This window comes from Mytilus galloprovincialis, chromosome 9, assembly GCF_965363235.1.
Source record: "Mytilus galloprovincialis chromosome 9, xbMytGall1.hap1.1, whole genome shotgun sequence".
NCBI classification, from domain to species: Eukaryota; Metazoa; Mollusca; class Bivalvia; order Mytilida; family Mytilidae; genus Mytilus; species Mytilus galloprovincialis.
In genome coordinates, this window is record NC_134846.1 from 50,041,826 (window position 1) to 50,068,268 (window position 26,443).

General features: G+C 31.0%; 2 protein-coding genes across 3 annotated transcripts in view; one reads left to right on the forward strand and one right to left on the reverse strand.

Annotated features, from left to right (window-relative positions):
• The window catches only part of LOC143045200 (cytoplasmic phosphatidylinositol transfer protein 1-like), a 34,299-nt gene extending 16,321 nt beyond the window's left edge, over positions 1-17,978 (forward strand). The window contains exons 4-10 of the mRNA XM_076217547.1: positions 368-375; positions 1,182-1,253; positions 6,050-6,148; positions 7,882-7,941; positions 8,384-8,479; positions 8,951-9,014; positions 9,948-17,978. Coding sequence (XP_076073662.1) covers positions 368-375; positions 1,182-1,253; positions 6,050-6,148; positions 7,882-7,941; positions 8,384-8,479; positions 8,951-9,014; positions 9,948-10,024 — 476 coding nt within the window. The 3' untranslated portion in view covers positions 10,025-17,978. The remainder of the gene's footprint in view (positions 1-367; positions 376-1,181; positions 1,254-6,049; positions 6,149-7,881; positions 7,942-8,383; positions 8,480-8,950; positions 9,015-9,947) is intronic.
• Positions 17,979-19,148: 1,170 nt separating this feature from the next.
• LOC143045201 (zinc phosphodiesterase ELAC protein 2-like) overlaps positions 19,149-26,443 on the reverse strand; it is a 32,512-nt gene continuing 25,217 nt past the window's right edge. For both annotated transcript variants that reach the window (XM_076217550.1, XM_076217548.1), the window contains 7 exons: positions 25,729-25,867; positions 24,988-25,142; positions 24,185-24,296; positions 23,645-23,765; positions 23,330-23,408; positions 22,607-22,754; positions 19,149-20,911 (listed from right to left, as the gene is read on the reverse strand). In XM_076217550.1, coding sequence (XP_076073665.1) covers positions 20,750-20,911; positions 22,607-22,754; positions 23,330-23,408; positions 23,645-23,765; positions 24,185-24,296; positions 24,988-25,142; positions 25,729-25,867 — 916 coding nt within the window. In that variant the 3' untranslated portion in view covers positions 19,149-20,749. The remainder of the gene's footprint in view (positions 20,912-22,606; positions 22,755-23,329; positions 23,409-23,644; positions 23,766-24,184; positions 24,297-24,987; positions 25,143-25,728; positions 25,868-26,443) is intronic.

Genomic DNA, 26,443 nt, shown 5'->3' on the forward strand with positions numbered 1-26,443 from the left:
TCCATTGGTCTAAATTGAATCCTAAACTAAAGAAACGAAATTACATTAAACAACAATTGATTCCAATAGTGTAAACCTTCCACATGTTCTAGCTGTTCTTTTTTTTTCATTTTTTATATGAAGACTATCAAAAGATAACCCCCCCAAAAAAAAAAAAAATGAAATAGAAACAAGGGCCGTCTTTCCCCTCAGAGCTATTCAGCTCTTTGATTATGATGGCTCCTGGAATTAGTAAGGTTCCTGAAAATATAGAACTGAAAAAAAAACATTTGTACCTGTAACCACTAATTCTAATGTGTAGAAATTTTGTTTTTGGTTGTATCCATATAGTGTGTTTTTCTTTTCTTTTCATATTCTCAATCAACAGAATACACAGTAAGTATACAGTTAAATACAATGTAAAATACAAGGGTATAAAATAGGCTTTTTAGTGGACACAGGGAAGGCACTTTGAAATCAATACTATTGGCGTGAGCCAAGTACAGTGAAATTAGAGGTTGAATTCTTAATTTATCTCTATAGGTGGTTCCCCCATTTGAAAATATTTACGCTTGGTACCATGTCTGTTTAAAATTTAAATGAAACAACTCTTACAAAAAACTTATGAAACATAATGGCATCTGAAATTAAGTAATGGCAATTATGCCAATAGAATGAAGCAATTATAAAGATATCACTGATGATTTTCCGATGTTTAAGCCCCAAAAACATTATAATTAATTTCAGTGGCTTTCCATGTATATGGAATAACCTTTTATCAGGTCAACAGACCAAAAAAAAGTTTCCAGTGAGAGAAATCAAATATTTTTCGCATCAAAACCTCAAAATGGACTCAGAACAACTTCAATCTATTTAATTAAACTTTGTATGAATGAAATGCAACTTTGAATTTACCCCAGTGTCTCCATTAATGAAGTTAGATTTGTCTAAAGATGTAATTTAAATGTAGCAAGTACTAGTACTGAATGAACAGAGAATGGACACTCTGTGTCCACCAGTATCGACAAAGATTCTGAGTTACTAATATAAAAATTTGACTATGATTCCAGTGTAACGCATGTTTTAGAAGACCCTTCATCAAGTTCCGTTGAAATGAAAATGTCCACATTAGATAATTGGGGCATGTGTATTTATGTATCCATAGCTGTTGTATATATTTTATTTATGTTTTCTCTTTACAGTGTTCATTTGTACCACTTTTTAAAGTATATATAGAAACAAGATACGAAAATAATAACGGATCAAGTGAAAATGTAAGTATTTGATATACTACATCATTGGTTTTTGTCAGGTGATTTGTAAAAATTGGCAAGTTGTAGAAGTTCTTATGGTTTGTGATGAGAGTGTATCAGGTACTGGTTGAAGGTCAGTTGTTTGTTCTAGATTTCATCAACCAAAATATCCTTACAACCTTACTGTTTTACTAGGTGATGTATACAAAGTAGTGTTAAATCTGATGTACAGTAGTTGTCCTTTGTTTATGTAATTTATACATGTTTCTCGTTTCTCGTTTTTTTTTTGTATATTGATTAGACCGTTAGTTTTCCGTTTTAAAGTTATTTTGGGGCCCTTTATAGCTTGTTGTTTGGTGTGGGCCAAGGCTCCATGTTGAAGGCTGTACATTGACCTATAATGGTTTATTTTTTGGAAAATTGACGCTTTCAGCGGCATATTTCCGATACTAGTGAACTGAACTTCCATTACATTTCTCTGCCTACCGCGCTTGGTTCGTGTTTAATTTCCATTACATTTCTCCGTCTACGGCGCTTTGTTTCATATTTACTATTTCACATATAAACTGGAATTTGCTTGTATTATCATTTTTGTGTAGTAATCAACCGGGAACCAGTTTACATATCTCCGGTCCTTCTTATTACCAAAAAGATCGAAGTGTACCAACCAAGGTTGTTAAGATACTCATAAATCTATTTTTATAACTTTATTGATTATGTGAAGGAAAACTAAAACATTGCTAAAACATTAAAGATATATAATTAATCGGGGAAAACTTGATAGTCTTCTTTTTACAAACAGCTGCCTTTTTTATAAGAAAATATAATGTGTCCGTGTTGGTCCACTTTCTACTGGTTATAAGACAGATCGAAGTACTGGAAATCCGACTCAATCTTTGTTTACAAAGTTACAACAGTAGAGTCTGTAACAGACTGTATCTGTATGACATGTGAATAAATTGTTGATATCGATGCTGGGCCGTGGCTTTAATACCACGGTTTTATTGGCGGGGCGGGAGAACAGATTTGAAGCTCTCTACGTTTGATGCGTGTACAACAGTGTCGTCTAGCTGATTCGGCGCGATCACTGTCTTACGGAATTCTAGTCAAATCGGCACTTGGATAAATCGGCACCTGGTCAATTCAGCACCCGGTATAGTCAAATCGGCATCTAGTCAGATTGGCACCTGGTTAAATCGGCACTTGATATAGTCAATTCGGCACCCATGTTAGATTTGTTTAATATATATTTTTAACAGTATTTTAAGCAAAAACAGTAGAAACAAGGGATGGGTTGTCCAGAAATTTTACAGTATTTAGCCAAGAAGAGTTAAATAAGGAAGGGGTTGGCCAGAAATATTAACCTAATTTTATCATGTTTATTCACATTTTTAAGGGTTGAATTATTTATATATATATATTATTGGATGCCTAATTGACTTTAAATAGGTGCCGATTTGACTAGATGTCGATTTAACCAGGTGCCGATTTGACTTTTTCTATTGGTGCCGATTTGACTTGTACCCTATTATTAAGGCCCTAAAGTGAGTTTGAATATTGTACGGTGTTTTACTTGGCGGAATGTTAATACACTCACAGTAAGAGTTATTCTTTACTTGCTTTTCCACAATAATTGCTGCATTTTATTCTTTGAATTTCTCGGCAGATATGGTTCTTTTCGGACATGCTTTTAAGAGGAATTCATCTGGTTCAATAGTGTGAATCAGCCCCTCAACTTCTTTGTACATAAAAACTATCTTTGGCTTCAACGCCTTGTTCGTCCTTGTCTGGAGATCTTGTTGTAGTTCCAGTTTGGCAAGCATTTTGGAGACTTATCCATCCTCTTTTGACTTGTAATCTCTGGTGATAAATTTTGCCGCTTGACATGTTTATTTTTGTTACCGAGTAGGGGTCGCATACGATAGCTCCATATTAAATTATGAGATCAATTCCTAAAGGTCTAGTTCATTATCCAATCTGACACAAATTTCAATAACTGGAATGCCACCCAAGATGAATATATGGTGACCCTCTATAACAGCATAATTACTTGGAATTGTGTTTAATACCATGATGGTTCAATGGCATAAACTTAAATGGAGACAGAATTTAACATGAAAGATTGTGGATTAGTGTAAAACAAAAAAAACTAGCTTACTATGATATATGGTTAAAGAATGAATATCAAATTATATGGGTCATAGGCAGAGTTGTTATAAAATATCAATATGGCAGAGAAGTGGTTTCAAGTTTCATATAAAGGGACCTGACTGACATGAAATAAAAAAATCAAAGGAGTATCCCTATATGTCTAATCTTCAATGTGAAATAAAACAAGTATAACAATATTGTGTAAATCTACAGAAATAGAATTTGTTTCAAGTAACAGAAATAATTATATTCGTGTATGTCACTAGTAACTTATTTAATGAGTATGTGGGTAATTAGTCCTATAACATATGACCTCAGGAGCCAGTGATATTGTTGGCTTTTTTCAAAACTACCTCTACCCTTTTTTTTTTGGAAAATATGTGTCATTTTCATCAAATTGGGAAATTTTAAATAAACCAATAAAAAAAAATTCAAGAGTCAAACCCTGCTTTAAAATAAGACCCCATTTTGTCAGTGATGATACATACATGGACTCTCAAATGTGCACATATAGTCATTTTAGGGATGAAAAATGTTTTAATGAGTGATTTTCAGTTTGTATTCATGAACAATTACTACTGAGACTGCACTGTTTGGGAAAAAAGTTGTCTTTTTGGGAATAATTTTAAGCCATTTTTTTTTTCAAATTGGGATTTTTCTCCAGGGGAAAAAGCCTTTATTCTCCGCTAATTTAAGGCAAACAATATCACTGGGAGCATTATTTACTATTTCTATTTACTGTTCTTATGTTTTTTTTTACTATCAATGTGTCACACTTTGCATTCAAAAATTTAAAAAAATGAAAATATCAGTATAAAAACGTTAAAAATTGAATAAGAATGTGAAGTCATATGATATAGGACTAGTGGGGTATAAGAGCTTATTACAACAGGCTCTTTATAATCATTTGGTTTGAAAGGATACTAGTAGTCTGTATTCTTGATTTAGAAAAATGTAATTGCAAGAAAAAAAAAATACACATTACTTAGAATACTTTTAATTAGATCATTCAGGTAGTCTTTATTTAGTACGTACAAAAGAACAGCCAGTAATCATTGGATATTGTAGATCATATAAATAGTCTTGACCTATTTATTAGTACAAAAGAACAGCTAGATATCATTGGATATTGTATATCATTCCAGTATTCTTGACCTATTTATCTGTACAAAAAAAAAACAGACAGTAGTCATTGGATACTGTAGATCATTCAAGTAGTCTTGACCTATTTATTTGTACAAAAAAAACAGCCAGTGGTCATTGGATGCTGTAGATCATTTAGGTAGTCTTGACTCTTGACCTATTCATTTGTATTAAAAAAAAACAGTCAGTTGTCATCTTCACTTCACACACTCATATACGAATATCAATTATATGCTTACGAGACATGTTGCAATGTTCAGCTTTTACGGTATGTGAAAATCAAGACTTGCATAAAAAATATCCCAATATTAGAGACAGTGGCATCATTTTTCCTCAGAGCTATCAGCTCTTTGATTTTAAATTGTTATTTGGATGGAGAGTTGTCTCATTGGCACTCACACCACATCTTCCTATATCTATTAAACATCTGCTAACAAACAGGAAACAATGATTCATTTGTTGGATCATTTAAAACACAGATAATCATGTGAAAGTGCTAATTACAAGTAGACATTCATTATTTTACTGTCACAACTGGTCTTTATATACAATACACATAGTAAAGTTAATAATAAATTCCTGCATGTGCAAGATTAATATTTATAATGAATATACTACTTGATTACAAAACATTACAAAAAAGAAAGATTATTTGATACAGGAAACTTCTCAACAAAACAATATACACAAATTTTTGGTTTCCCTTTTGAAACAATGAGAGGAAACTTCAAGCTAACAATCATAGATTTTATCATTTAAATTGTTACAAACTCACAATATCAGTAAATGAAATCTTTCCAACTTTGAAAACAACATTGTACACTGTGACAAAAGTTATAATTCATTTTTTGGGCTAGGAGGTCCCTTTAAACTTCTGACCTTGACTTACTACTGCAACACTTTTGCATCCCAACTCCTATGAAACCACACAACAGAATTTCATGAAACTTTGTGAACAATGAGATTATATTATATAGAGATACACCTCAATGGGAAATTATGATCCAATTTCTTTTTAATTATTTTTATTTAGATTTAGAATATTGGTCATAATTATATATAATATACTGCTGCAACAGTTTTTTGGCACAAATGCTCTAAAACCAACAGAACAGAATTTAATGATACAAATGTAAATTATTTTTTTTCTAAAATTAATTCCCCATTGAACTTAGAATTTTGACCTATATATACTACTGCAACAGTGCATGTGTCAGCACAACTCCTCTGAAACCACACATCAGAACTGCAAGAAACTTTGTAGTTGATGAGGATATGTGTAGATGTGAATATTCACAAGAATTTTTTATCATTTGACTTTTGATTGAGTTATGAATCTGTGAACACAGGAATCTTATGAGATTTTGTTTGCCTAGTGGCAATTAAGGAGCATGGGCTTTTAGGTATGTGATCGAATTTGAAGCTGCCAATAAAGGTTCCTTAATTTGCCATTAAAAACAGTATTGGTAAATGAAATCTAACTTTATAACAAGTAGTATTAGTAGTATATTTCTGTATTTCAGTGTGTAGGTTTATCTAGTGAAGATTTAGAAGTACGAGAAGTAGAACATATAGATATAGCTTTTGAAGACATTCCAGAGAAAAATTTTAAGAAAGAAGAGGTAAGGTTGATTAAATTGACTGATATCAACATAATAATTATAGAATAACCAATTAAACAATTTAGATATAGAAGATTTCAAGGAGTGAGTTAGCAACACATAAATTCTCAAATGTGTGTTGTGTATCAGTGAACTATCTGTGCTGTTTGTTCAGGAGTTGGAACATTTTCCAATATTTGGATTTTTCAACTAGCTTTTCTTTTTATTACAATGACTGTGGGCTTTTTAATGGACATAAAATACATAATTTAAGAAATTGTAAATTTCTGGACACATTCTAAATTTGTGTTGATGAAACATCATCAAAAATGTCATGGCAACACCATGTTTGATGTCAAACATTGCTAGAGGAGGGAAATTATCCGTTTATGTTGCACAAGGAAAATCATTGTATTTCATCAAAACCAATATGATATAAAAAATGTGTCTTCAATCTGTACTTAAAAGACATGTTGATTTGTGATACTGGTTTCAAAACCTTATTTAAAGGATAGTAAGGATTCTATACTATTAAACGAGAAGACCTCATTTTTGGTGTCGCTTCTCTTCTTTCCACAATAAATTAATCAACACGACTCTGTGTCCTATATGTACAGTGCATAGTCGCATTTGTCATCCATTCATATGATTATTCAGATTGAGTTATTTTGGGAGAAAAACGAGAAAAAAGGCATCCGGATATTGTCCCGTCATTGGACAAAATTTTAAGTCAGATTCTACTTCCAGTTTGCGTTTTTCTGTATACTTTGAACACGCAAATAGTACGAATAAAGTGTATTTTAATTCTGTTCAGAGTTTATTAAATGGAGAGGGTCTGTATACTATGTCAATTGACCACCATGGATCGATTACTAAACTAAGAATTGAAAGTAAATACACTTTATTAATATAGTAATATACAGATAAGCGCTAAAATTATTCATGTGAACTTTTGATACCTTTTCTGAAATTCTCCATTCATTAAATATTTTACAAAATTCATTGATAACAAAAAAAAAAGATGTGGTATGATTGCCATGTTGAGACAACTCTCCACAAGAGACCAAAATGACACAGAAATTTACAACTATAGGTCACCGTACGGCCTTCAACAACGAGCAAAGCCCATACCGCATACTCAGCTTTAAAAGGCCCCGAAATGACGATGTAAAAAAATTCAAATGAGAAAACTAGCGGCCTTATTTATGTACAAAAAAAGGAACGAAAAACAATTATGTAACACACAAACAAACGACAACCACTGTTAAAACACAATTCACATTGTGACATAGTAATAACTAAAACAATGAACTAAGGTAAAATACATGTATAACTTAACAATGTGAGCAGGTTGTGATCTTCTTCAGTTATCGTTACTACTTGTGTGTACGGCGTTGTTTCCAAACTACAGGCTCCTTACTTAAATGTTCATAACATACTAAATGTATGTTCATATTGAAATTGATAGAAAACCAAAAATTGGGAATTTTGGAAATGAAGGAGGAGGTATAAAACTTCTAACAACACTTTACATACTTTTAACTCCGCTCTGAATGCCTGCGATTTCGCGGGTGTGTTCCAGTATAAATTAATTTCAGTAAAAAATGTCACAATTTGGATGTGCTATTCCTTTTGAATAAGTGCAAAACTTCAAAACCAAATCTTTGTATCTATGGGAAGATTTAGAAAAGTTTTAGTAGTAATACTTGACTTAAGAATTTGCCAGTAAAAAATTTGTTGTGTTTTTTCTTCAGGATCTAAAAACCTTCAAGTCTACAAAAACAGACAGAGGACCATTGCAGAAAGGATGGCGGGTAAGGTTATTGTCGGGAATACATGAATAAGTATGAAAACATTGCATGTTCTCATATGTGTAATCAATCTATAGAATGCCCAAGAAGTATACAAGTGACACATCATAAAATCTTACATTACAATATAAGAAATAAGTGACATTCCTGTGTTGTGTTCACACCGTATTCACACCAGTAATCATGTAATAAGTGTGAAATGTGTGATATATTTAAATGAAAATAAATGATAAAAAGATGACCAAACTACATAAAAACCCATCAATAAACATATGAAAAGAAAGATATTCGGCTATATAGAAGTTTTATTGACAGTATCAGATAAAATAAAATATTGACAATTTAAGGGGTATTTAAGGTACAAAAAATATTATAGAGAAATGAACATTTTCCTCAGCATGTTTCTATTTTTTAAATTAATTATCTTATTTGTCTTTTTTTACAGGATACTAGCAAACCAATAATGTGTTCGTATAAAGCAGTAAAAGTTTATTTTGAAATGTGGGGAATGCAAACAAAAGTTGAGCAGTTTGGACAAAGGGTAGGAAGCTTTTTAAATTGCATGAGAAATTCATAAATTTTTAAGAAGTTTGAAATTGATCAGAAAACAATTTAGTAGGATTTGTATGTGAATTTCTGGGTTTTTTCCTGTATTTACTGGAAGAAAAGTATATTATAAAGGGAAAGCAGATGAATACATGTCTTGATAAATTAAGGTTTTTTAAGACAGACAATAGCCTTGTCACTGTAAATTATCAGTATATAACAAAGACTTAAGAAATTAAACCAAGGCTAATTCATGTAATTGTTTAGTTTGAATGCAAGGTAAATTTTGTTCATCTGTCTGAATAAAAGGAGGCGATGCATTGTATCAATCAGGAAAAATGATATTTTACTGCAAAGTTTTTTTTTAATATTGATTTAAAAATTTAGTGAAAAGAGTTAAATCTTACTGAGACTGTGACATTATTATTGTATAATACATATTTAAGTCTTTAGTTGTCTTTTACAGTCAATAAGGGATATTTTAGTACTTGGACACAAGCAGGCATTTGCATGGATTGATGAATGGATAGGTAAGATTGCTTTTAAATTCACCAGTAAATACCAGTGCTTACATTTTGTTTTAAAATATATTTCTGTTATCTGTTTTTCAACTGATTTATTACTAAATGGTATTTTGTTATGAATATTCAAGTTATAATAAAAATATTCTTACATTGTAGGAAATTTTAAATTAAAATTACAAGCTTTAAAAATAGGGAGAAAAGTGAGATTTGCAAGGTTTCCACTTGATTCATAGCGAGTACATATAAATACTATTTTCTCTACAATAAAAAAATATTAACAGACACCGACTGTGAAGGACCCCAAATTAAACAGTGATGTTAACAATATAGAATTGTTCCCTCAGAACAGAATTAGAATACCAGTAGACTATCTTATTTTTGCGCCTGTCCCAAGTCAGGAGCCTCTGGCCTTTGTTAGTCTTGTATTATCTTAACTTTTAATTTCTTGTGTACAATTTGGAGTTTAGTACTGCATTCATTATCACTGAACTAGTATATATTTGTTTAGGGGCCAGCTGAAGGACGCCTCCGGGTGCGGGAATTTCTCGTTGCATTTAAGACCTGTTGGTGACCTTCTGCTGTTGTCTGCTTTAGGTCGGGTTGTTGTCTCTTTGGCACATTCCCCATTTCTATTCTCAATTTTATCTATATGTATACCTGCATTTGTATAGTAGAAAGGTTTTTGAAGGATAAAAGTGTATATGAGTCTACAATGTAATCCCTCTATAATAGAAAGGAATATTTAAGTTCCAACACTATTCTAGTATTCTAGTTCTAATACGTCTATTGACTGGACGTTAAACAACCAACAATCAATTATATGCTTATCATAAGTATATATATGTGTGAGTCATTTGTCAGTGGGATGGATGTGTCGTGTTATATATTTATATCATGACTATGTACATAATACATGTGTTTTTTTCTTTTAATTTATAGATATGTCTATGGAAGACTTGAGAAAGTATGAAACTGAGACAAATGAAAAGACAAATGCTAAAGTACTCAATCAATGACACTTAGATTTAGTATGTTATAATGCAATTACAGACCTCGGAAGTATCAAATTCCTATTTGTGTGTAACATTGTTCTATTATGTTGTATCAGCATTCTTTAACCTGATGGAATTTTTTATTTGTCTTATTTGGCTTATCTTGAACAAAAAGTGCTGCATGCCAAAATTTGTTCATTACAAGTCTTTAACAAAGAAATAATACCACAAATGCAATTATTATAAGTTCTTTGAATATTTATATATTTTTAATCGTGCATGTTTACATGTAAAAACCGAAATTTAAACACAAAATTATTCAAAACCTTAGTTCAAATCAAAACAAATATATATGTACCGTGCGAAGCTTACAAATTATTGTCATGCTCTAACACATTTTAAATGGCTATCTATGCATCATATGAAAAACCTCAAAACTGTTGTGATAAAAAAAAATTATAGGCTGTGCCAAATGGCATCCTAAACTATGGTTTTGTAATTTTCTTCTTCCTTGGAAATCCAGTCTTGTAGATTGGAAGGTCTTCAGGAAAGATACAATGAACGTTATTATGATTAAAGAGGAAATGCAGTTGCATTATTTAATGAAATTCTACAAAAACATTGAAATCCATTCTCTGATTAGTGGGGAGATAACAATCCATTATATGATTAAAGGGAAGATAACAATAGGAATAACTGGTATATTAAAATGGCTTATTATTAAGTTGATCTTGCTGGAGTTAATTAGATACAACAAAATGTAGCAAGTGACACTACTCTCCAACTCGATACCAGGCTGTTTTGAAAACCTTAATTACTTGGATCTTTTTCAAATAATGAGGCAAAAGGGAGTATATAAGCTAAATGTATCTGAAAATTTGTCACAAAGTTAAACTTACCAACAATGACCAATGAGAACCTTGGTACTGAATATCACAAAAGTGCTCTTATGTATTTGCTGAGCAAATCCAAAAGAGAAAGGAAAGTACCAAGGGGATGCACAGACAGGCTGAAGTAAAGCAGATATATAAATGCTGCATGTGTTGTTTTTTTGTGATAACTGCCAAACCTTGTAATGTTTGTCACAAGGATTTTTTCTGCAATAAATCTTTGATATTTGTCAAACTTCCCACTGCAATATATGCAATAGGTGTTTTAAATGGCTTGTTCAGCTGAAAAAAAGCAATCTTCAGAAAATAGGAAAAGAGATTTGAGAACACTGAAATTCATCAGATCATATCTTCCATTTTTAGATAGTTGGTATGCGTTAATAATGTTCATTGTTGTTGATTGCAAAATGGGTTTACCTGAATGATTCTTTATGTTCTACTATAGATTAGATATGGATACTATATATATTCAACCATGTATGAGATACAGAATGTAAATGCTCTTTTTCTGTAGGTATAATAAGATGTAGATAACATGTATTCTGTTGTTTAATGATAGATTTATGAGATATTCAGATAATATATGTTCTACTGTTACTAAGATACAGATGAGTCTTATGTTTTCATTGTGATTGTACTGTTTATCTGTCAGTCTTGTTCTACTGTAGATAAGATATTGAGTAATATATGTCCTACTGTAGCTAAGATACAGATGAGTCTTATGTTTTCATTGTGATTGTACTGTTTATCTGTCAATGTCTTGTTCTACTGTAGATAAGATATTCAGATAATATATGTTCTACTGTAGCTAAGAAACAGATGAGTCTTATGCATGTTATGTTTTTATTGTGATTGTATTGTTTATCTGTTAATGTCTTGTGATTCCAGTATGTGCATTTGCTCATTTCTATTGTTGTTCTGTGATCAAACATTGTTTAGGACTCATGCACTAAGATCAATAAGGTGTCTTTTGTAAATTTATGTATCATAAGAAATCTTGCTTTTTTCATTTTTTTTTCTATAATATATAAATTAAAATTATTCATTTTATTCCTATTGTAAATTGGTTATGTACATGTATACAATAAAGAATAGTATTCAAGTCATATAAGTGCTGATATATACATTTTGAGCTTCAGTCAGAATATTTTTAAAATTGAATTCAATTGGAAATAATGAAGCAACTTTTTTTTAGCAATATCAAAAGTCTTTAAATAAAAAAAAAAATTGAAAACTTGAACAACTTTCTCTTTTTTTGAGAACTATTAAGTTGTGATGTGTATTTTTTTGGTCTTATTTTACTATAACTTTCGTTTCATTTATCTTGAAAACTTTAGCTTACCTCTCCTTTAACTAACTAACCACACTGTAGATAAAAATCATATTTTTGGCTCACCTGGCCTAAAAGGCCATGTGAGCTTTTCTCATCACTTGGCGTCCGTCGTCGTCGTCGTCGTCGTCGTTAACAATTTTTCAAACATCTTCTCCTCTGAAACTACTGAATGGATTTGAATGAAACTTAAAATGATTGTTCCTTAGATTATCCTGCACAAAGTGTGTGCTTCGATTTTTGATCCGTCAAAAAACATGGCCGCCGTTACTTAAAATAGAACATAGGGGTCAAATGCAGTTTTTGGCTTATATCTCAAAAAGGGAAGCATTTAGAGCAAATCTGACATGGGGTAAAAATGTTCATTAGGTCAAGATCTATCAGCCCAGAAATTTTCAGATGAATCAAACAAACCATTGTTGGGTTGCTGCCACTTAATTGGTAATTTTAAGGAAATTTTGCAGTTTTTGGTCATTATCTTGAATATTATTATAGATGAAGATAAACTGTAAACAGCAAAAATGATCAGCAAAGTAAGATCTACAAATAGGTTAATATGACCAAAATTGTCAATTGACCCCTTAAGGGGTAAATGTCCTTTAAAGACAATTTTTCACAATTTGTTCATCATATTTGCTAACTTTAAAAAATCTTCTCCTCTGAAACTACTGAATGGATTTGGATGAAACTTAGCATGATAGTTCCTTAGATTATCCTGCACAAAGTGTGTGCTTCGATTTTTGATCCGTCAAAAAACATGGCCGCCCTTACTTTAAATAGAACATAGGGGTCAAATGCAGTTTTTGGCTTATATCTCAAAAACGAAAGCATTTAGAGCAAATCTGACATGGGGTAAAAATGTTCATTAGGTCAAGATCTATCAGCCCTGAAATTTTCAGACGAATCAAACAAACCATTGTTGGGTTGCTGCCACTTAATTGGTAATTTTAAGGAAATTTTGCAGTTTTTGGTCATTATCTTGAATATCATTATAGATAAAGATAAACTGTAAACAGCAAAAATGATCAGCAAAGTAAGATCTACAAATAGGTTAATATGACCAAAATTGTCAATTGACCCCTTAAGGGGTAAATGTCCTTTAATGACAATTTTTCACAATTTGTTCATCATATTTGCTAACTTTAAAAAATCTTCTCCTCTGAAACTACTGAATGGATTTGGATGAAACTTAGCATGATAGTTCCTTAGATTATCCTGCACAAAGTGTGTGCTTCGATTTTTGATCCGTCAAAAAATATGGCCGCCCTTACTTTAAATAGAACATAGGGGTCAAATGCAGTTTTTGGCTTATATCTCAAAAACGAAAGCATTCATCTCACCTTGACCTCATTTTCATGGTTCAGTGGTTATAGTTAAGTTTTTGTGTTTTGGTCTGTTTTTCTTATACTATATGCAATAGGTCTACTAAAATTGGTGTATAGAATGATTGTAAGGTGTACATGTCTAGCTGACAGGTGTCATCTAACCTTGACCTCATTTTCATAATTCAGTGGTCAAAGTTAACTTTTTTAGTTTTGGTCTATTTTTTTAATACTTTATGCATTAGGTCAACTATATTTGGTGTATGAAAATATTTTATGATCTATATGTCGGTTATGCAGGTTTTATTTGAACTTGACCTCATTTTCACAGTCCATTGCTAAGTTTTAAGTGTTTGTGTTTTGGTCTCATTTTCTTTATTTATAAACAGTAAGTCATATATATTTGTAATATTGAAGAATTGTTAGCTGTACATGTTTGCCTGGCATGGTTCAATATGTTCAATAAGGCATTGTTTACCAGGTGAGCGATTCAGGCTCTCGAGAGCCTCTTGTTATAGCAAACTTTCGAAGGGATTACAAACTGTGTTTGTAGAAACTATTTTCATCATTAAAATCTCTGTATTGTGTATTAAATGCCTCTGAGAGTTTTTCTTATTTTTCTATTATTTATACAGTCTAAATCATTTATGACTCATTTATGATAGTGTTTTATTTTAATTATAATTCCACCTTATGTAATAATGCTGTATTTTGATTGGATGAGAACCATGGTATTTTTCACCAATTTCTATATATTGAGATTTTCTTTTCTCTGCCGGGGTATTTGCCATTAGGGAATTCCATATTCTGGGGTATTTGCTAGCAAATACCATGTCAGATGGGAAATACCCTAGCAAATACCATGGCAGATGGGGAATACCATGTCTAAAAATAACTCAATGAATTGTTTCTATTCTAATATGACAAATTCATGGTTCCAGATGAAAAATTTAGGATAAAAAGCATCATTATTGAATTTGGATCGAATGACATAAAAATTACGGGAATGACGTCATAAATAAAACTCAACGGAAACGAATTGTCAACAGGTCACAAAAAACTGGAATCCATTTGTATTACGCTTCACTGAAACTGATGAACAAAGTGAAGTAGTCAGCCGAGAACCAGCTTATTATCATAAAAAGGGAGATATATATACAGTCAGTGACTGATCATAAAAAAAATTATAAGAAATGAGTATACGGTCAAAGCAATTTGACTGCGCAAATAGCACAGCTGCAGTGTATACACAAATTATACATTCAAGTCAAAATTTCATATGATACCTGATTATAATAAACTTTCTGAGGTGGAACATTCGGTGGAATTAAACAATTATATCATGCTTACAAGGGGTATTTGCCAAAAACACCAGTTTCAAGGTAATCAAATTTCCCTCGCCTAACGGCTCTGGAAATTTGTACCTCTCAACCGGTATTTTTGGCAAATACCCCTTGTAAGCATGATATATTTGTATATACTCAAGATTTATTATTGTTTGTTTGGTACTAGTTTTCCCGGATTTTGTTGGCACATATGTATTTAAGGTAGACTATGATATTTTTAAAATGTTCAACAAAGCTCACATTTTCTAAATATTTTTTTGCAGAATTTTTTTAGAATCATGCAACCAAAAACATCCATGAAAATAAAATTTTCTCTTAATCCACAAAATTGTTGCAAATAAATAAATAATAACGAGAACGTCAACATTCCCTTATAGTCTGTTCGCTATTAAATTTTAATCTTCTCAACTATATCTCTTCATATTTTCGGGTTCTTTTGTAAGATTTTGTGACTTTGATAGAGTTGACTTTTAAGTTTAAAAAAATAGTACTCATTTAAAAGTTGCCAATTTTTTTTATTATTCCATGATGATTGACAAGTACAGTCAAACTTTTCTATCAAGGAAAGCAAGGAGAAAACACATGATAGTCTTCTATATAAATGTTAGTCTTTGTGATAGTTTCATGGAAATAACATGAATCTTGTATTTTTTCAGAATTTAAATGGCCGAGCATGAAAACATTGTACTAATTGAAATTATTTGTCTTTTATAAAGTCAAACTTTTTATGGAAGTAACAAGGCTTGAATTTTACAATAGGGATGTGTCTTATACTAATCTTTCCTTAAGCTTTCGGTATAATTGGTAAGAATATTAGCCAATATTAAGACATTCTTTTTTCCAAAATATATATTGAAATTATAAAAATGCCCTTTGCCCTTCCTAAGAAATGTCAGGTAGACATGTTAAAATAAAAGGCAGATATTCAAAGCACAGGTACTTGTTTTTGAAAAGAATTTGCAATTTACAAATGATTTACCTTAAAATAACACATATAACAGTATAAAGGATTTTTTAGAGACATTTGTGCCTGTGATACATACAGCACAGTCAATTTAGGGCTTCGACACTGCCTCATATGCCCTTTACCATCAGGTGTCAAACGGTCAATTTTGGCTATGGTTAGCATCAAATTGGTTAAAATTATACCGTGATTTATCAAAATATCCTTATTGTGATACGTCAGAGGTCTCAAATAATTATCGTTACAGTTATTTTTGGGGAAACAATAGCATGATTCGTCAAATTCAGCTGATTTTTTAAGCGTCTAAAAGGAAGTGTACATTTTATTGTCATGCAATTAAAATTACCATTAACATCATTTGGCAAGAATTTTTACCGTTAACGTCAATTGGCAAGAATTTTTTCGTTATATGTCATGAAGGTACCCCCATCACTACCCTTATATATAGATGTGGAGGTGCTTACAAGACCAGATTTTCGCATTTATTAAATAACAAGTTTGAAAACTTTTTTTCATGCTGGTTATCGTTTAAGAAATTTTTACTGACAGTACAAGCCCCTCATAGTTAGTCAAGGTTGTTAAAATACTATGTTCGTTGAAAGAGACTGAAAATATATGCAAATTATACAGCTATAACAGCATCATATTGATAAAAAGAATACAATTCCAGTTAACCGTACTTCTATTCAATAAATTTTGGTAATATCTGTTATCACTATATATGTACATTAAAATGATATTATTTGTAATTTGTATCATTTAGCAGTGTACCACCTTTTAGATCAAAACTTAAATTGTTGTTGAGAATGATTTATCAAGTACATAAACTTTTTGTTTAGATGCACAAATACATCCTATACTAGCTGTGATCTGGACTTTTGTAAAATCATTTCAGTGTATTGTCATCACAGTATTAGAAAGAGCATTGCTTCAGCTGATAGCACAGAAAATACCAGGAAAAACTATATGCTCAAATTTGTTAATAAAGTTTGGGACCAAACCCCATCCTTAACCCCCCCTACCACAAATCATCTTTGATAAGTTTATTCTTTTTGGCTTCTTTTTCCATTAAAGCTTGCACAACCATGCTTTGTATATTGTTGGAACGCATAAAATGCATAATGACTTTTTTTGTAGTTTATATTTTTCGTTTTACACTTGGAAAGTGTTGAATCCAGATATACTAGTATTGAATGTGACAATCAAAATTTCACCTAGATTACTTTGTTTGCAGCTGTTTGATTGTAACAACAATGTACTTAAATGGACAGAATATGCATGATTCTGATGTGTACATTTTTAAAATTTCCTCTTGGAAACTATTGTTAAAATTAAATCTAGCACCGAAATCTATTTTTGGACTGTCTTACATATGTTTAAGTTTAGTTCTATAATCATATTTCCCTGTATTTCTTTCTTTGTGGATGCTAAGTTATTCTTATGACTTCTTTATTTTAATGAGTTTTCATATTAACAATAACCATTTTCACTTAAAATTTAATTTAAAGAAAAAATAACTATAAATACTAGTAGTCAATAACACAATTTTCTTAATGCAGTCATATCCCCTAAAAATTCATTCAAATGAAATATGCTCTGCAACAATTATAGGCATGAAAAAATTGTGCCCATGTTATATTGAATTTACAACGAGATAATCAAATCCTCAGCAGCCAACATATGTCAAAAGATATTTTTTATTTTTTAGAAAATGTAAATTTATGGCATATTAACGTCCAGTTATATGTCCAACATAAATATTTATTACACAAGTTATGACAAATTTTCTGATCAAATAATTTCTCAATGATTATGGGTTGTACATCTCACAATGAGAAGAGCAAACAAATGACACTAAAAACAAAAGGACGTCTAGAGATCAAACTTTGCAACATAAGTATTATACATGTGTGTATTATATTCAAATTAAAGTTTTTTAAGCAACATAAGTTTTGCATTCATATGATTTATAGAAATTTAAAAGCATAGAATGAAGTTGATGATTTTTGTTATGTATAATATTTTTTCTAATTTACCGAATTATTATTTCTCAGAGATTTATATTTTTGTAGAACGTTTGTAAATGTCATGTCTTTTTATCAATAGATGTGTATTTATAGCTCTAATTCGTGTGTTTTTCTTTTCTAAGCCTTGAACTCAAAATCAAATTCTGTTTACATTCCTATATTCTAAATGCTTCAGCAAATTTGGTGATTTGTGGACTATATATAAAATTAGTAAATGTGGTATGATTGCCAATGAGACAACTCTCCACATGAGACAAAATGACAAAGAAGTAAACAACTATAGGTTTTCTTACGGCCTTCAACATGGAAAAAAAACCCATACAGCATAGTCAGCTATAAATGGAACCAACATCACAAATGCAAAACAATTCAAAAGAGGAAACTAATGACTTGATTTATGTAGATATGATATACAGCATTATACAACAACCACTGAAAACAGACTCCTGATGCCAAACCCTCCACAAACCTGGGATAGTGGTGTATCAATATGACATACAAAAAAAATCAAAATCTTATGGTTGATTTCACATTTAGCCTTAAATAAATCTAAGGAAGTTATAGTAATTTCTTGGATATTTAATTTTGTAACTTTGATGGAGGAATTTTTGTGCAATGCAAATATGATGAAACTATCAGATAGCAAGATGTTTATTATGACTCCTCAAAACAATATACGACCAAAACATTTTCAATTTTTGCCGTCGTATAAAAATTGTGAAGCATATTAATTTATCTTAGTCTGTCTGTCCATCCCTCCCAAAATTGGTATCCAACAAATAATAATTAATCCACAGTACAAAGTATCACCAAATTTAACTTGGTGTGAGTAACAAAATAGGTGCAACTAAAGATTAAAAGTAGGTTTTGTTGGAAAGAACTTTTGTGCTTCAGTGGTGTTCTTATTAATTCTGTATAACTTTAAACTACAGTAGAGCAGAAGGAGAAGTCCCTCACAAAATCTAATAAATCTTTTCGGAGGAGCAAGAACTGCTTACATTTTCAAGGTACCTACAGCAAGTTCAATCATTGTTGGTAAGGTTCATGTTCTGAATATATATCTTTCTGAGTAGTGTTTTGTGGACGGTTGTTCACCTTTTGAATATTTTGTTTAGCCTTATTAAATATTGCATCTTTCTTCAACTTCGTAAAATTTTATTGCCACTTGCTTTTCCTATAAACCTTTTTTTCTGTTTTCTGTTAACACTGTTCTATATAAGTGTTGGTGGTGATAGACACTCTTTAAAATAATGATACAGCACAGAAGAATGTGTTTTAATACTTTATATTTATATAACATAAAACAATAAAAATTAACAATAGAACTTATATAAAAATTTTCATTTCAGTTTTGTCCCTACAATCCAATTTGTCACTGAAATTAAATTTGTCAGCTATAATAACAGAAATGTCATGGTGGTTAACATCACCAATATACCAAGTACTTTCTGTGTAGGATTAAATGTCTACTGACTATTGTACCATTCTATAGGTACTAGTTAGGACAATCTTATAATGATGTTCAACTTATGCAAATAAAACTTATAATCTCATAAAAACAAATGCCATTAAAATCTTCTGTATAAGCAGGGATCTCCATGGATGAAAATGGAAAATGAAGGAACTTTCACCATCACAAACCGTTTTTACCCCGTACAGTGTAGCGTGATTGAAAGTATTTCATCCCTTCATGTAAGGAATGGTGAACATGCTAATTCATTGCTTATTTAAATTATATTCATTTGAATATTCATTATAGAATGATGGTCCACCCTTAGTTGAGAATGACCAAAGGCTATCATGAAGGTCCCCATGTAGTTTTCTTGCTATTTTTGGTAATTGTTATTGGGGTTAAAAATCATGAAGAGCTTATTTTTTGCAGACACTGTCAAATTCAGAAGTCATGAACCCATTACCCGTATGGCTGATTTGCAGCAACAACAAAACGATTTGAAAGGGTTATGTAAAAGGTTGAAGAGATTTGTAAAGCAAACGTGACAAATGAAAAGATTTTTAATGACTTTATCTAGCAAACTGATGCTATGCAACAAGCATATTTCTCGAGTATGAATATAAACGGGAAACGCAGATGTATCAATTTGATTGTAAACAACGAAATGAATTCTGAATTACGATACGGTATTTCTTCACAGTAAATATTTTAGTCTTTAGTTTATAATTTTTAAAGTAATTCTTTATTATCGTTACAGCAGTACTCGAGTTACTTGCGATGAAATAATATTAACATTTTACATCTTATTTTGTACTTCTTAAAAAAGGGGGATGCTGATTGTGTAAGTCAAAATAAAAGCACATGTTTGACTTGTTTAACTGTTTTCTTTGTAACTGGATTATTAATTTATTTATTTAATCTAAATTATCAAAAGCATTTGATTAAACTTAGTTGAATAATTCGATAAATGAATCGTCTATCCTCAGATAGTATTCTCCTGTTTGGTTTGTTGATCTACCTGTACAAGCTCAGGTACAAGTGATTAGCAATCTTAATCCAGATATCCCTCAGGCAATGCAACTGTATTAAATTATAATATAAAAAAGCCTAAGGGTTATACAATTACATGCATTTGATTAAAATTGCTAAAAAAAAAAGGCGTCGGGGTTATAAAAATTGATAACAGTTTTGAACGATGGGGGAAGACAAATTAACGATAGCGCAGGTCATTTGACGTTGGCGCAAGATATTTGTACAATGGTGGGGTGCCATCATTAAACAGGCCATGGAGATCCCTGATAAGTCCACCTACATATGCTTATAAATCTATGCCATTGTACATATTACTGTTGTTTACTTTGCCCAAGGATTTACAAATGTGTCTTTTTCTTCTGACTGAACACTTGTTTCACCTGTTTTAGCTTTTTTCTTTCGATAAACTTTGAGATATTTCTTTGATCAACTGAGATTTATTCTGCTTCCGTGTGTGTACTTGCATCACAAGATCAATATCCTCATGGAATATCTCCTTCAGTGGATTAATCATATCATACAAAACGCTTAGTTCACTTAGTTTTACCTGAAAAGAGTGCAAGGTCAAAAGCTATTACACATATAAGGCATGAATTGTTCTGTCTGTAGTATAGATGATGTGGACAACATAATATTTTCATCTCAAGTCAAATTGCCTGATAACGGTACAAGTAATGTATGAAATACAAAATACATTTTTTTAATTCTTTCTTATAAAAAAGTACAATAAAAAGAGGTATAAAATACATGTGATAGATATGTCTCTCCTACTGCAATACCTTGAAGCATTTTTAAAGGTATGGAAGGCTGACATTAAGGTAAAGGTCAAACAAACAAGTGTAACTGGGAGCTACTTCTCACTGATGATACCCCCGCCGTAAATGGATAATGTTAATAGTATAAAAATATGCAAGTGTTCAGTAAACAGAAGATGTCCAGTGATGAATCTAACAACACATCACACCATATAGCTGGCATATATTAACCCTGAGTCCAAATTTCAGAAATCCTTGTATTGTAGATCCTGAGAAAAATGTGACGAAAATTTTTAACTTTGCCATCAATCATGTGTAAAATGATACAAGTGTTCGGTAAACAGGAAGTTGTTGAGTGATGAATCTGAAAGCGCTTCACACTGTATAGCTGACTTATATAAACCATATAAATTCAGTTGCATATCAATGTGCATGCACAATATTGTTAACCTTAACTTAAATTTCTGAGATACTATCTACTACAGTGTGATTATTGGGTAAAGGTCATGGGACATATGGCAGATAGACATACTCATCACACAAAAAAAACCACTTATTAGTTTAATCACTGAAGAACACACATACATGACATAATACTTAAACTTTATCTGACAGTATCTCAGTTTTCCCTTATAACATGAAATGTCAAATCAATGTTAACCAAATGCAGTGATTTTTTTCAAAATGTCATGCATCATTTTATTACAGAGGAAGCAACCAAATCCTAAAATGTCCAGTAGAACATGAAGGTGATTTCTAGGCCACATAACATGTCAAATAACAATATAAATCTTACAACAAATCTTCAAACAAACTCCCCCACAGAAACGAGGAACAGACTTAATCCTAAAAACAATCTTTGAACTAGAGTGTTAAAATATTAGAAAAGCCATCTGACACTGAATAACCTAAATATCACAAACAATCAGTGAACCTAAATACAAAATCTGGTTCAGCTTAATCTGCTGGGTAAAAAAATAGCATGATTGTGATATAAAAGTATTTCTTTGTATTACTTTTGCAGAAGTAAAAACACACAAAAATATGAATAAGAACTGTTTTCATGAAATTAAGTCAAGCAGCATTCAAACTAATATTCAAGGTTTTCTTAGTTTCATTTCTGTCATATTTATCATGTTTATTTTTCTTTAAATTCTAAATTAGGCTGTTTTTGTGTTTGAATTGTTTCATACTGGGGCAGTTATAGCAGACTATCTGGTATTGTTTTATCCCATTTTTGAAGGCCATATGGTCACATATAATTGTTATTTGAACTCTGGTGGATTATTGTCTCATTGGCAGTTATAAACTTTCTCTTTTTTCATAAAGATGGACCATAAAGTAAAGATTTTTCTTTGTTTGAGAATGAGGCTGACCGAGTTGATTCAGTTCCATTCCTGATCAGTATGCTTGCTTTCAAAGGGAGTTTTGAACAATGGTCTTGGGTTAAATTCAGCAGAAATATATCTCATATCTGAATTCCTTACCTTCATAAGGTCATATGCCAGTCCAAATCTCTTATGGCTTGAATTGTCCTCAATTAGTGGTATTCTATGATATCTTTGGCTGAAGTGTGTTAATATTTGATATTTTGCCTGCATCTTATTCCCTATGTCAAGTGCTTGTTTCACAGTGCTTAAAAGATAAGATCAAAATGAGACAAGTAATAAGTTCCATCCATGAAATAATTCTTTGAGAACTATTCATTATGAAGTTTATCATTAATATAGCCACTTTTTCTAATTGTGCAGTGTATCTTGGTGCTCTTGTTAACAATTTGTCCTTTTTTCTTCTTTTGTATAAAGCTTTTTATTTTTTGTGTGTGTCTTTTTTTTATGTATACGGTAAAAATAAAAAAAGTATGATTTTTTTTTCATTTTGAACCTTGATTTTTTTTCATTTTTTTTTTTTTATCTATTCTAAGTATTTTTATTTGTATGGTCATGTTCATACAAATTCCTCTGTATTTATTGTGCAATAAGAACAAATTATCTAAGTAAAGTGTTTGAAAAATATCAGCCTTTCCAATTTTATAACAATGTACATCAGGCTTACAGGACATAATTTCTACCACACATAGAAATATTCTGGTTATTAGAAAACTGTTAAAAAATTGGGAATCAGTCTTACTGCCAAAATTAAACAATTCCTTTCATTTACAGCAAAATGATAATTAAATAATTTACTGCTTTACTCATTTTGGTTGTTACCTGTGTTGCAATTCTTTAGCAGTTTCAGCCATATCTGACTGTAAGGTGGCCTCATGGATTAATAAATCACAATCTTTACCTGAAATTATCTTTTAATATTACTGAATTGTTACGCTGTCTCGAATTCTAAAAAAATACATTTTAAATAAGAGCTATAAATTAATGTTCAATATTTGATTTTTCCCATGCTCCAAGGTATAAATGAACTTTAACTTTAAATCTACTGTTTTTTTTATGATTATTTTCCGCATATAAGTAATACGTATTGTCAAAAGTATAGATAAAAGTGTGAGGTTGTGAGATAAAAATACAAACCTGCTTCTACAAGTGACTGGCAAGGCATTGTATCTCCTGAATAAACTATTTTCCATCCAGAACTATGAACCAAAGAAACTCCAGTTGCACATGCATAATGATTGACAGGAACTGCTACAATCTACAAACCAATTAATTTGCATTCTATTATTAACAAGTATATTATCTTAATATGTTACATTAAGTTTACAGTATTGAAGTTTTTTTGAAGTTTCCAAAAAATTAAAATATAAAATTTTACAATGAGTCCATTTCTGCACTAAAAACATTATTCATGGAGTATTTGTCAAATAATCAAGAGATGAGGTTCATGTATGATTGCAAATGAGTCAACTATCCATCAGGTAGTCCAAATAAGTTGGATGTAAGCAACAATATGTCATCATACAGCCTTCAACAATAAGCAAAATTCTATTAGAAATTATAAGACAAATCTCCCTATCCTGACGATATATACTTTGACAAATCAAGAGTCAAGCGGTCCCCATGGTGCAATATCATTTTATAACTGATTCATTATACTTATATGTATGTAAGTACCTCTTTACAGTTGATCAATGATAACACTGTCTGACATAATGCTTGGTTCTGTTCCTCTTTATAATCAGCTGGTCTATAATGTTCACTCATGAAAGCTTCATTAGGTACTAACCTGAAATGATAAAAAACAGGTATAATACAATTAACTTATTCCCAACTTGTTTGCTATCTCTTTTTATGCTCAAACTAAATATCACATGGATGAAATAACATCCTTGTTGGAAACATATGGAACAAAAGTTTATGTTTGGTTAAAAAAAAAGGTAGAGGAAAATTCAGATTGTAAATATAAAATAGTTTCAAAAGGATAGTATATCCTTCTGGAACACCTGAGATCATCCCCAATTTTTGGTGGGGTTTGTGTTGCTTATTCTTTCTATAATTTCTATATTGTGTTTTGTGTACTATTTGTTGTTGTTTTTTTTCCCTTTTAAGCCATGGCATTGTCAGCTGATTTTAGATTTATGAGTTTGAATGTCCCTCTGGTTTCTTTCGTCTCTCTTTTTGTTTTCCTTTTTGAGGTATAAAATATATACACACTTCTTTGAAAATCTAAAATCTGCAGCTGTACTTTAAGCAAAAAGCAATCAATCAAAGTTTCTACTGATTTGGTCAAATACAGAATTATTTAATCTTCAATTGGGCTATTAATCATTGTAATGATCCAGAAACAGAATTCAAGAATATGTAGACATTGACCTTAACCTTGTGTTTAATGATGGTCTATAACAACATTTTAATATTCAAATGATTTTGACAAGGATAGTTTTACATAAAAATCATAGAAATATATATCTACTTACTGTATTAATTCATAATATTTCATATGTAGAGTTTTATCAATTATAACATGAAGCCATCTTTTAATTCTGATAGGAGCTAACAGATAAACTTTAGTATATTCCTTCCCAGCTCTTTCTAATGCTGCTTTCCTGGCAAGTAAAATACCAGCCAACCCCTGTAAAAGACACACATTCTTATTCCAATCTATCTCGTCTTAATTGTTTTTTAAAGACAAATAGCATACATCTAACAATAAAATGAAATATCATTGTCACATAAAATAACTGTTTGTTCCATTCACTTAGGGAATGCCTTTAAAGAAAAATCTTCTGGATTACTTATCAGTGTGTATGTGAGGAAGGAATTGTATATTTAAAAAGAATTGAAACACGACTTCAAAGAATTTTATGATGAATCGATATCTTCAGTCGCGTTACCACTCCGTTTAAATATACAATTTCTTGGAGTGAGTCAAAAATGTCATGATTTCTGATTCACTGACTTTCTTCTTATTTCATACAACGTTAACCTAAGAAACATTTTAGACCACAAAAGACAATATTACATTGAAGAGCAAACATTCAAATCTTTATTCACCAAACAGGAGTAATATTTCAATGTTTTTTTTCTTAACCCCCATTATCGCCCAAAACTCTACACCTTTTTAACATTTGATTGATTTCAACTAAATTATAATGTCTCTAACCCAATATTTTACATGGGAAAATTTATCAGTAGAAGCAACAATAAATTATACGTACTAAATGGTGATCAGCATGAAGGTGAGAGATATAAATACATTTCATGTTTATCAATATTTCATCAGTCTTATCTCCATACAACATATATAACTGATTGATAGTACCATCACCACAGTCCATTAGAATACTTGTGTCCTCACTGAAAATAAAACACAATTGTTTAATTATAGCAACAAATAATTTGGATTTAATTTTTAACAAATGTAAAATGAATGCTGATTTTTTTTCTCTTCATGATAAAGTTAAACAAGAAGCTACAAGGTTCTTACATTACTCACACCATTAACTGATTTTTTTATCTGATTTCTTGTCTGTTTTATATAACTTTTCATCTTTCAGATATTTTTTTGTCATTGTCTGCCTTTCTCTGGAGAATTTCAAAAGTTTCTTCACTGTGATATGTACATATATAAAACCTTTAATGCTATGCATGATCTTTCAACTGGTGCTTTTTCTTTTAATACTTAACCTCATAAAGCAAGTATCTTAACCACTTCACCCCCAATCCCGCCTATAGCTGAACTGTCATTATAACAGGGACTTCAACTAAACAGTTCATGGTAAAAAAAAACTCATCTCAGATGCCTCTTTATGAAAATATGGCACTTTGAAAGGTATTTAGGAGTTCAAAATGGGGAAAACGTGAAAAGTAGCCAAAATCAGGTGGGTGGGCATCTTTTGATGGCCACTACGTAACTGGTAGTGACTGTAGGTT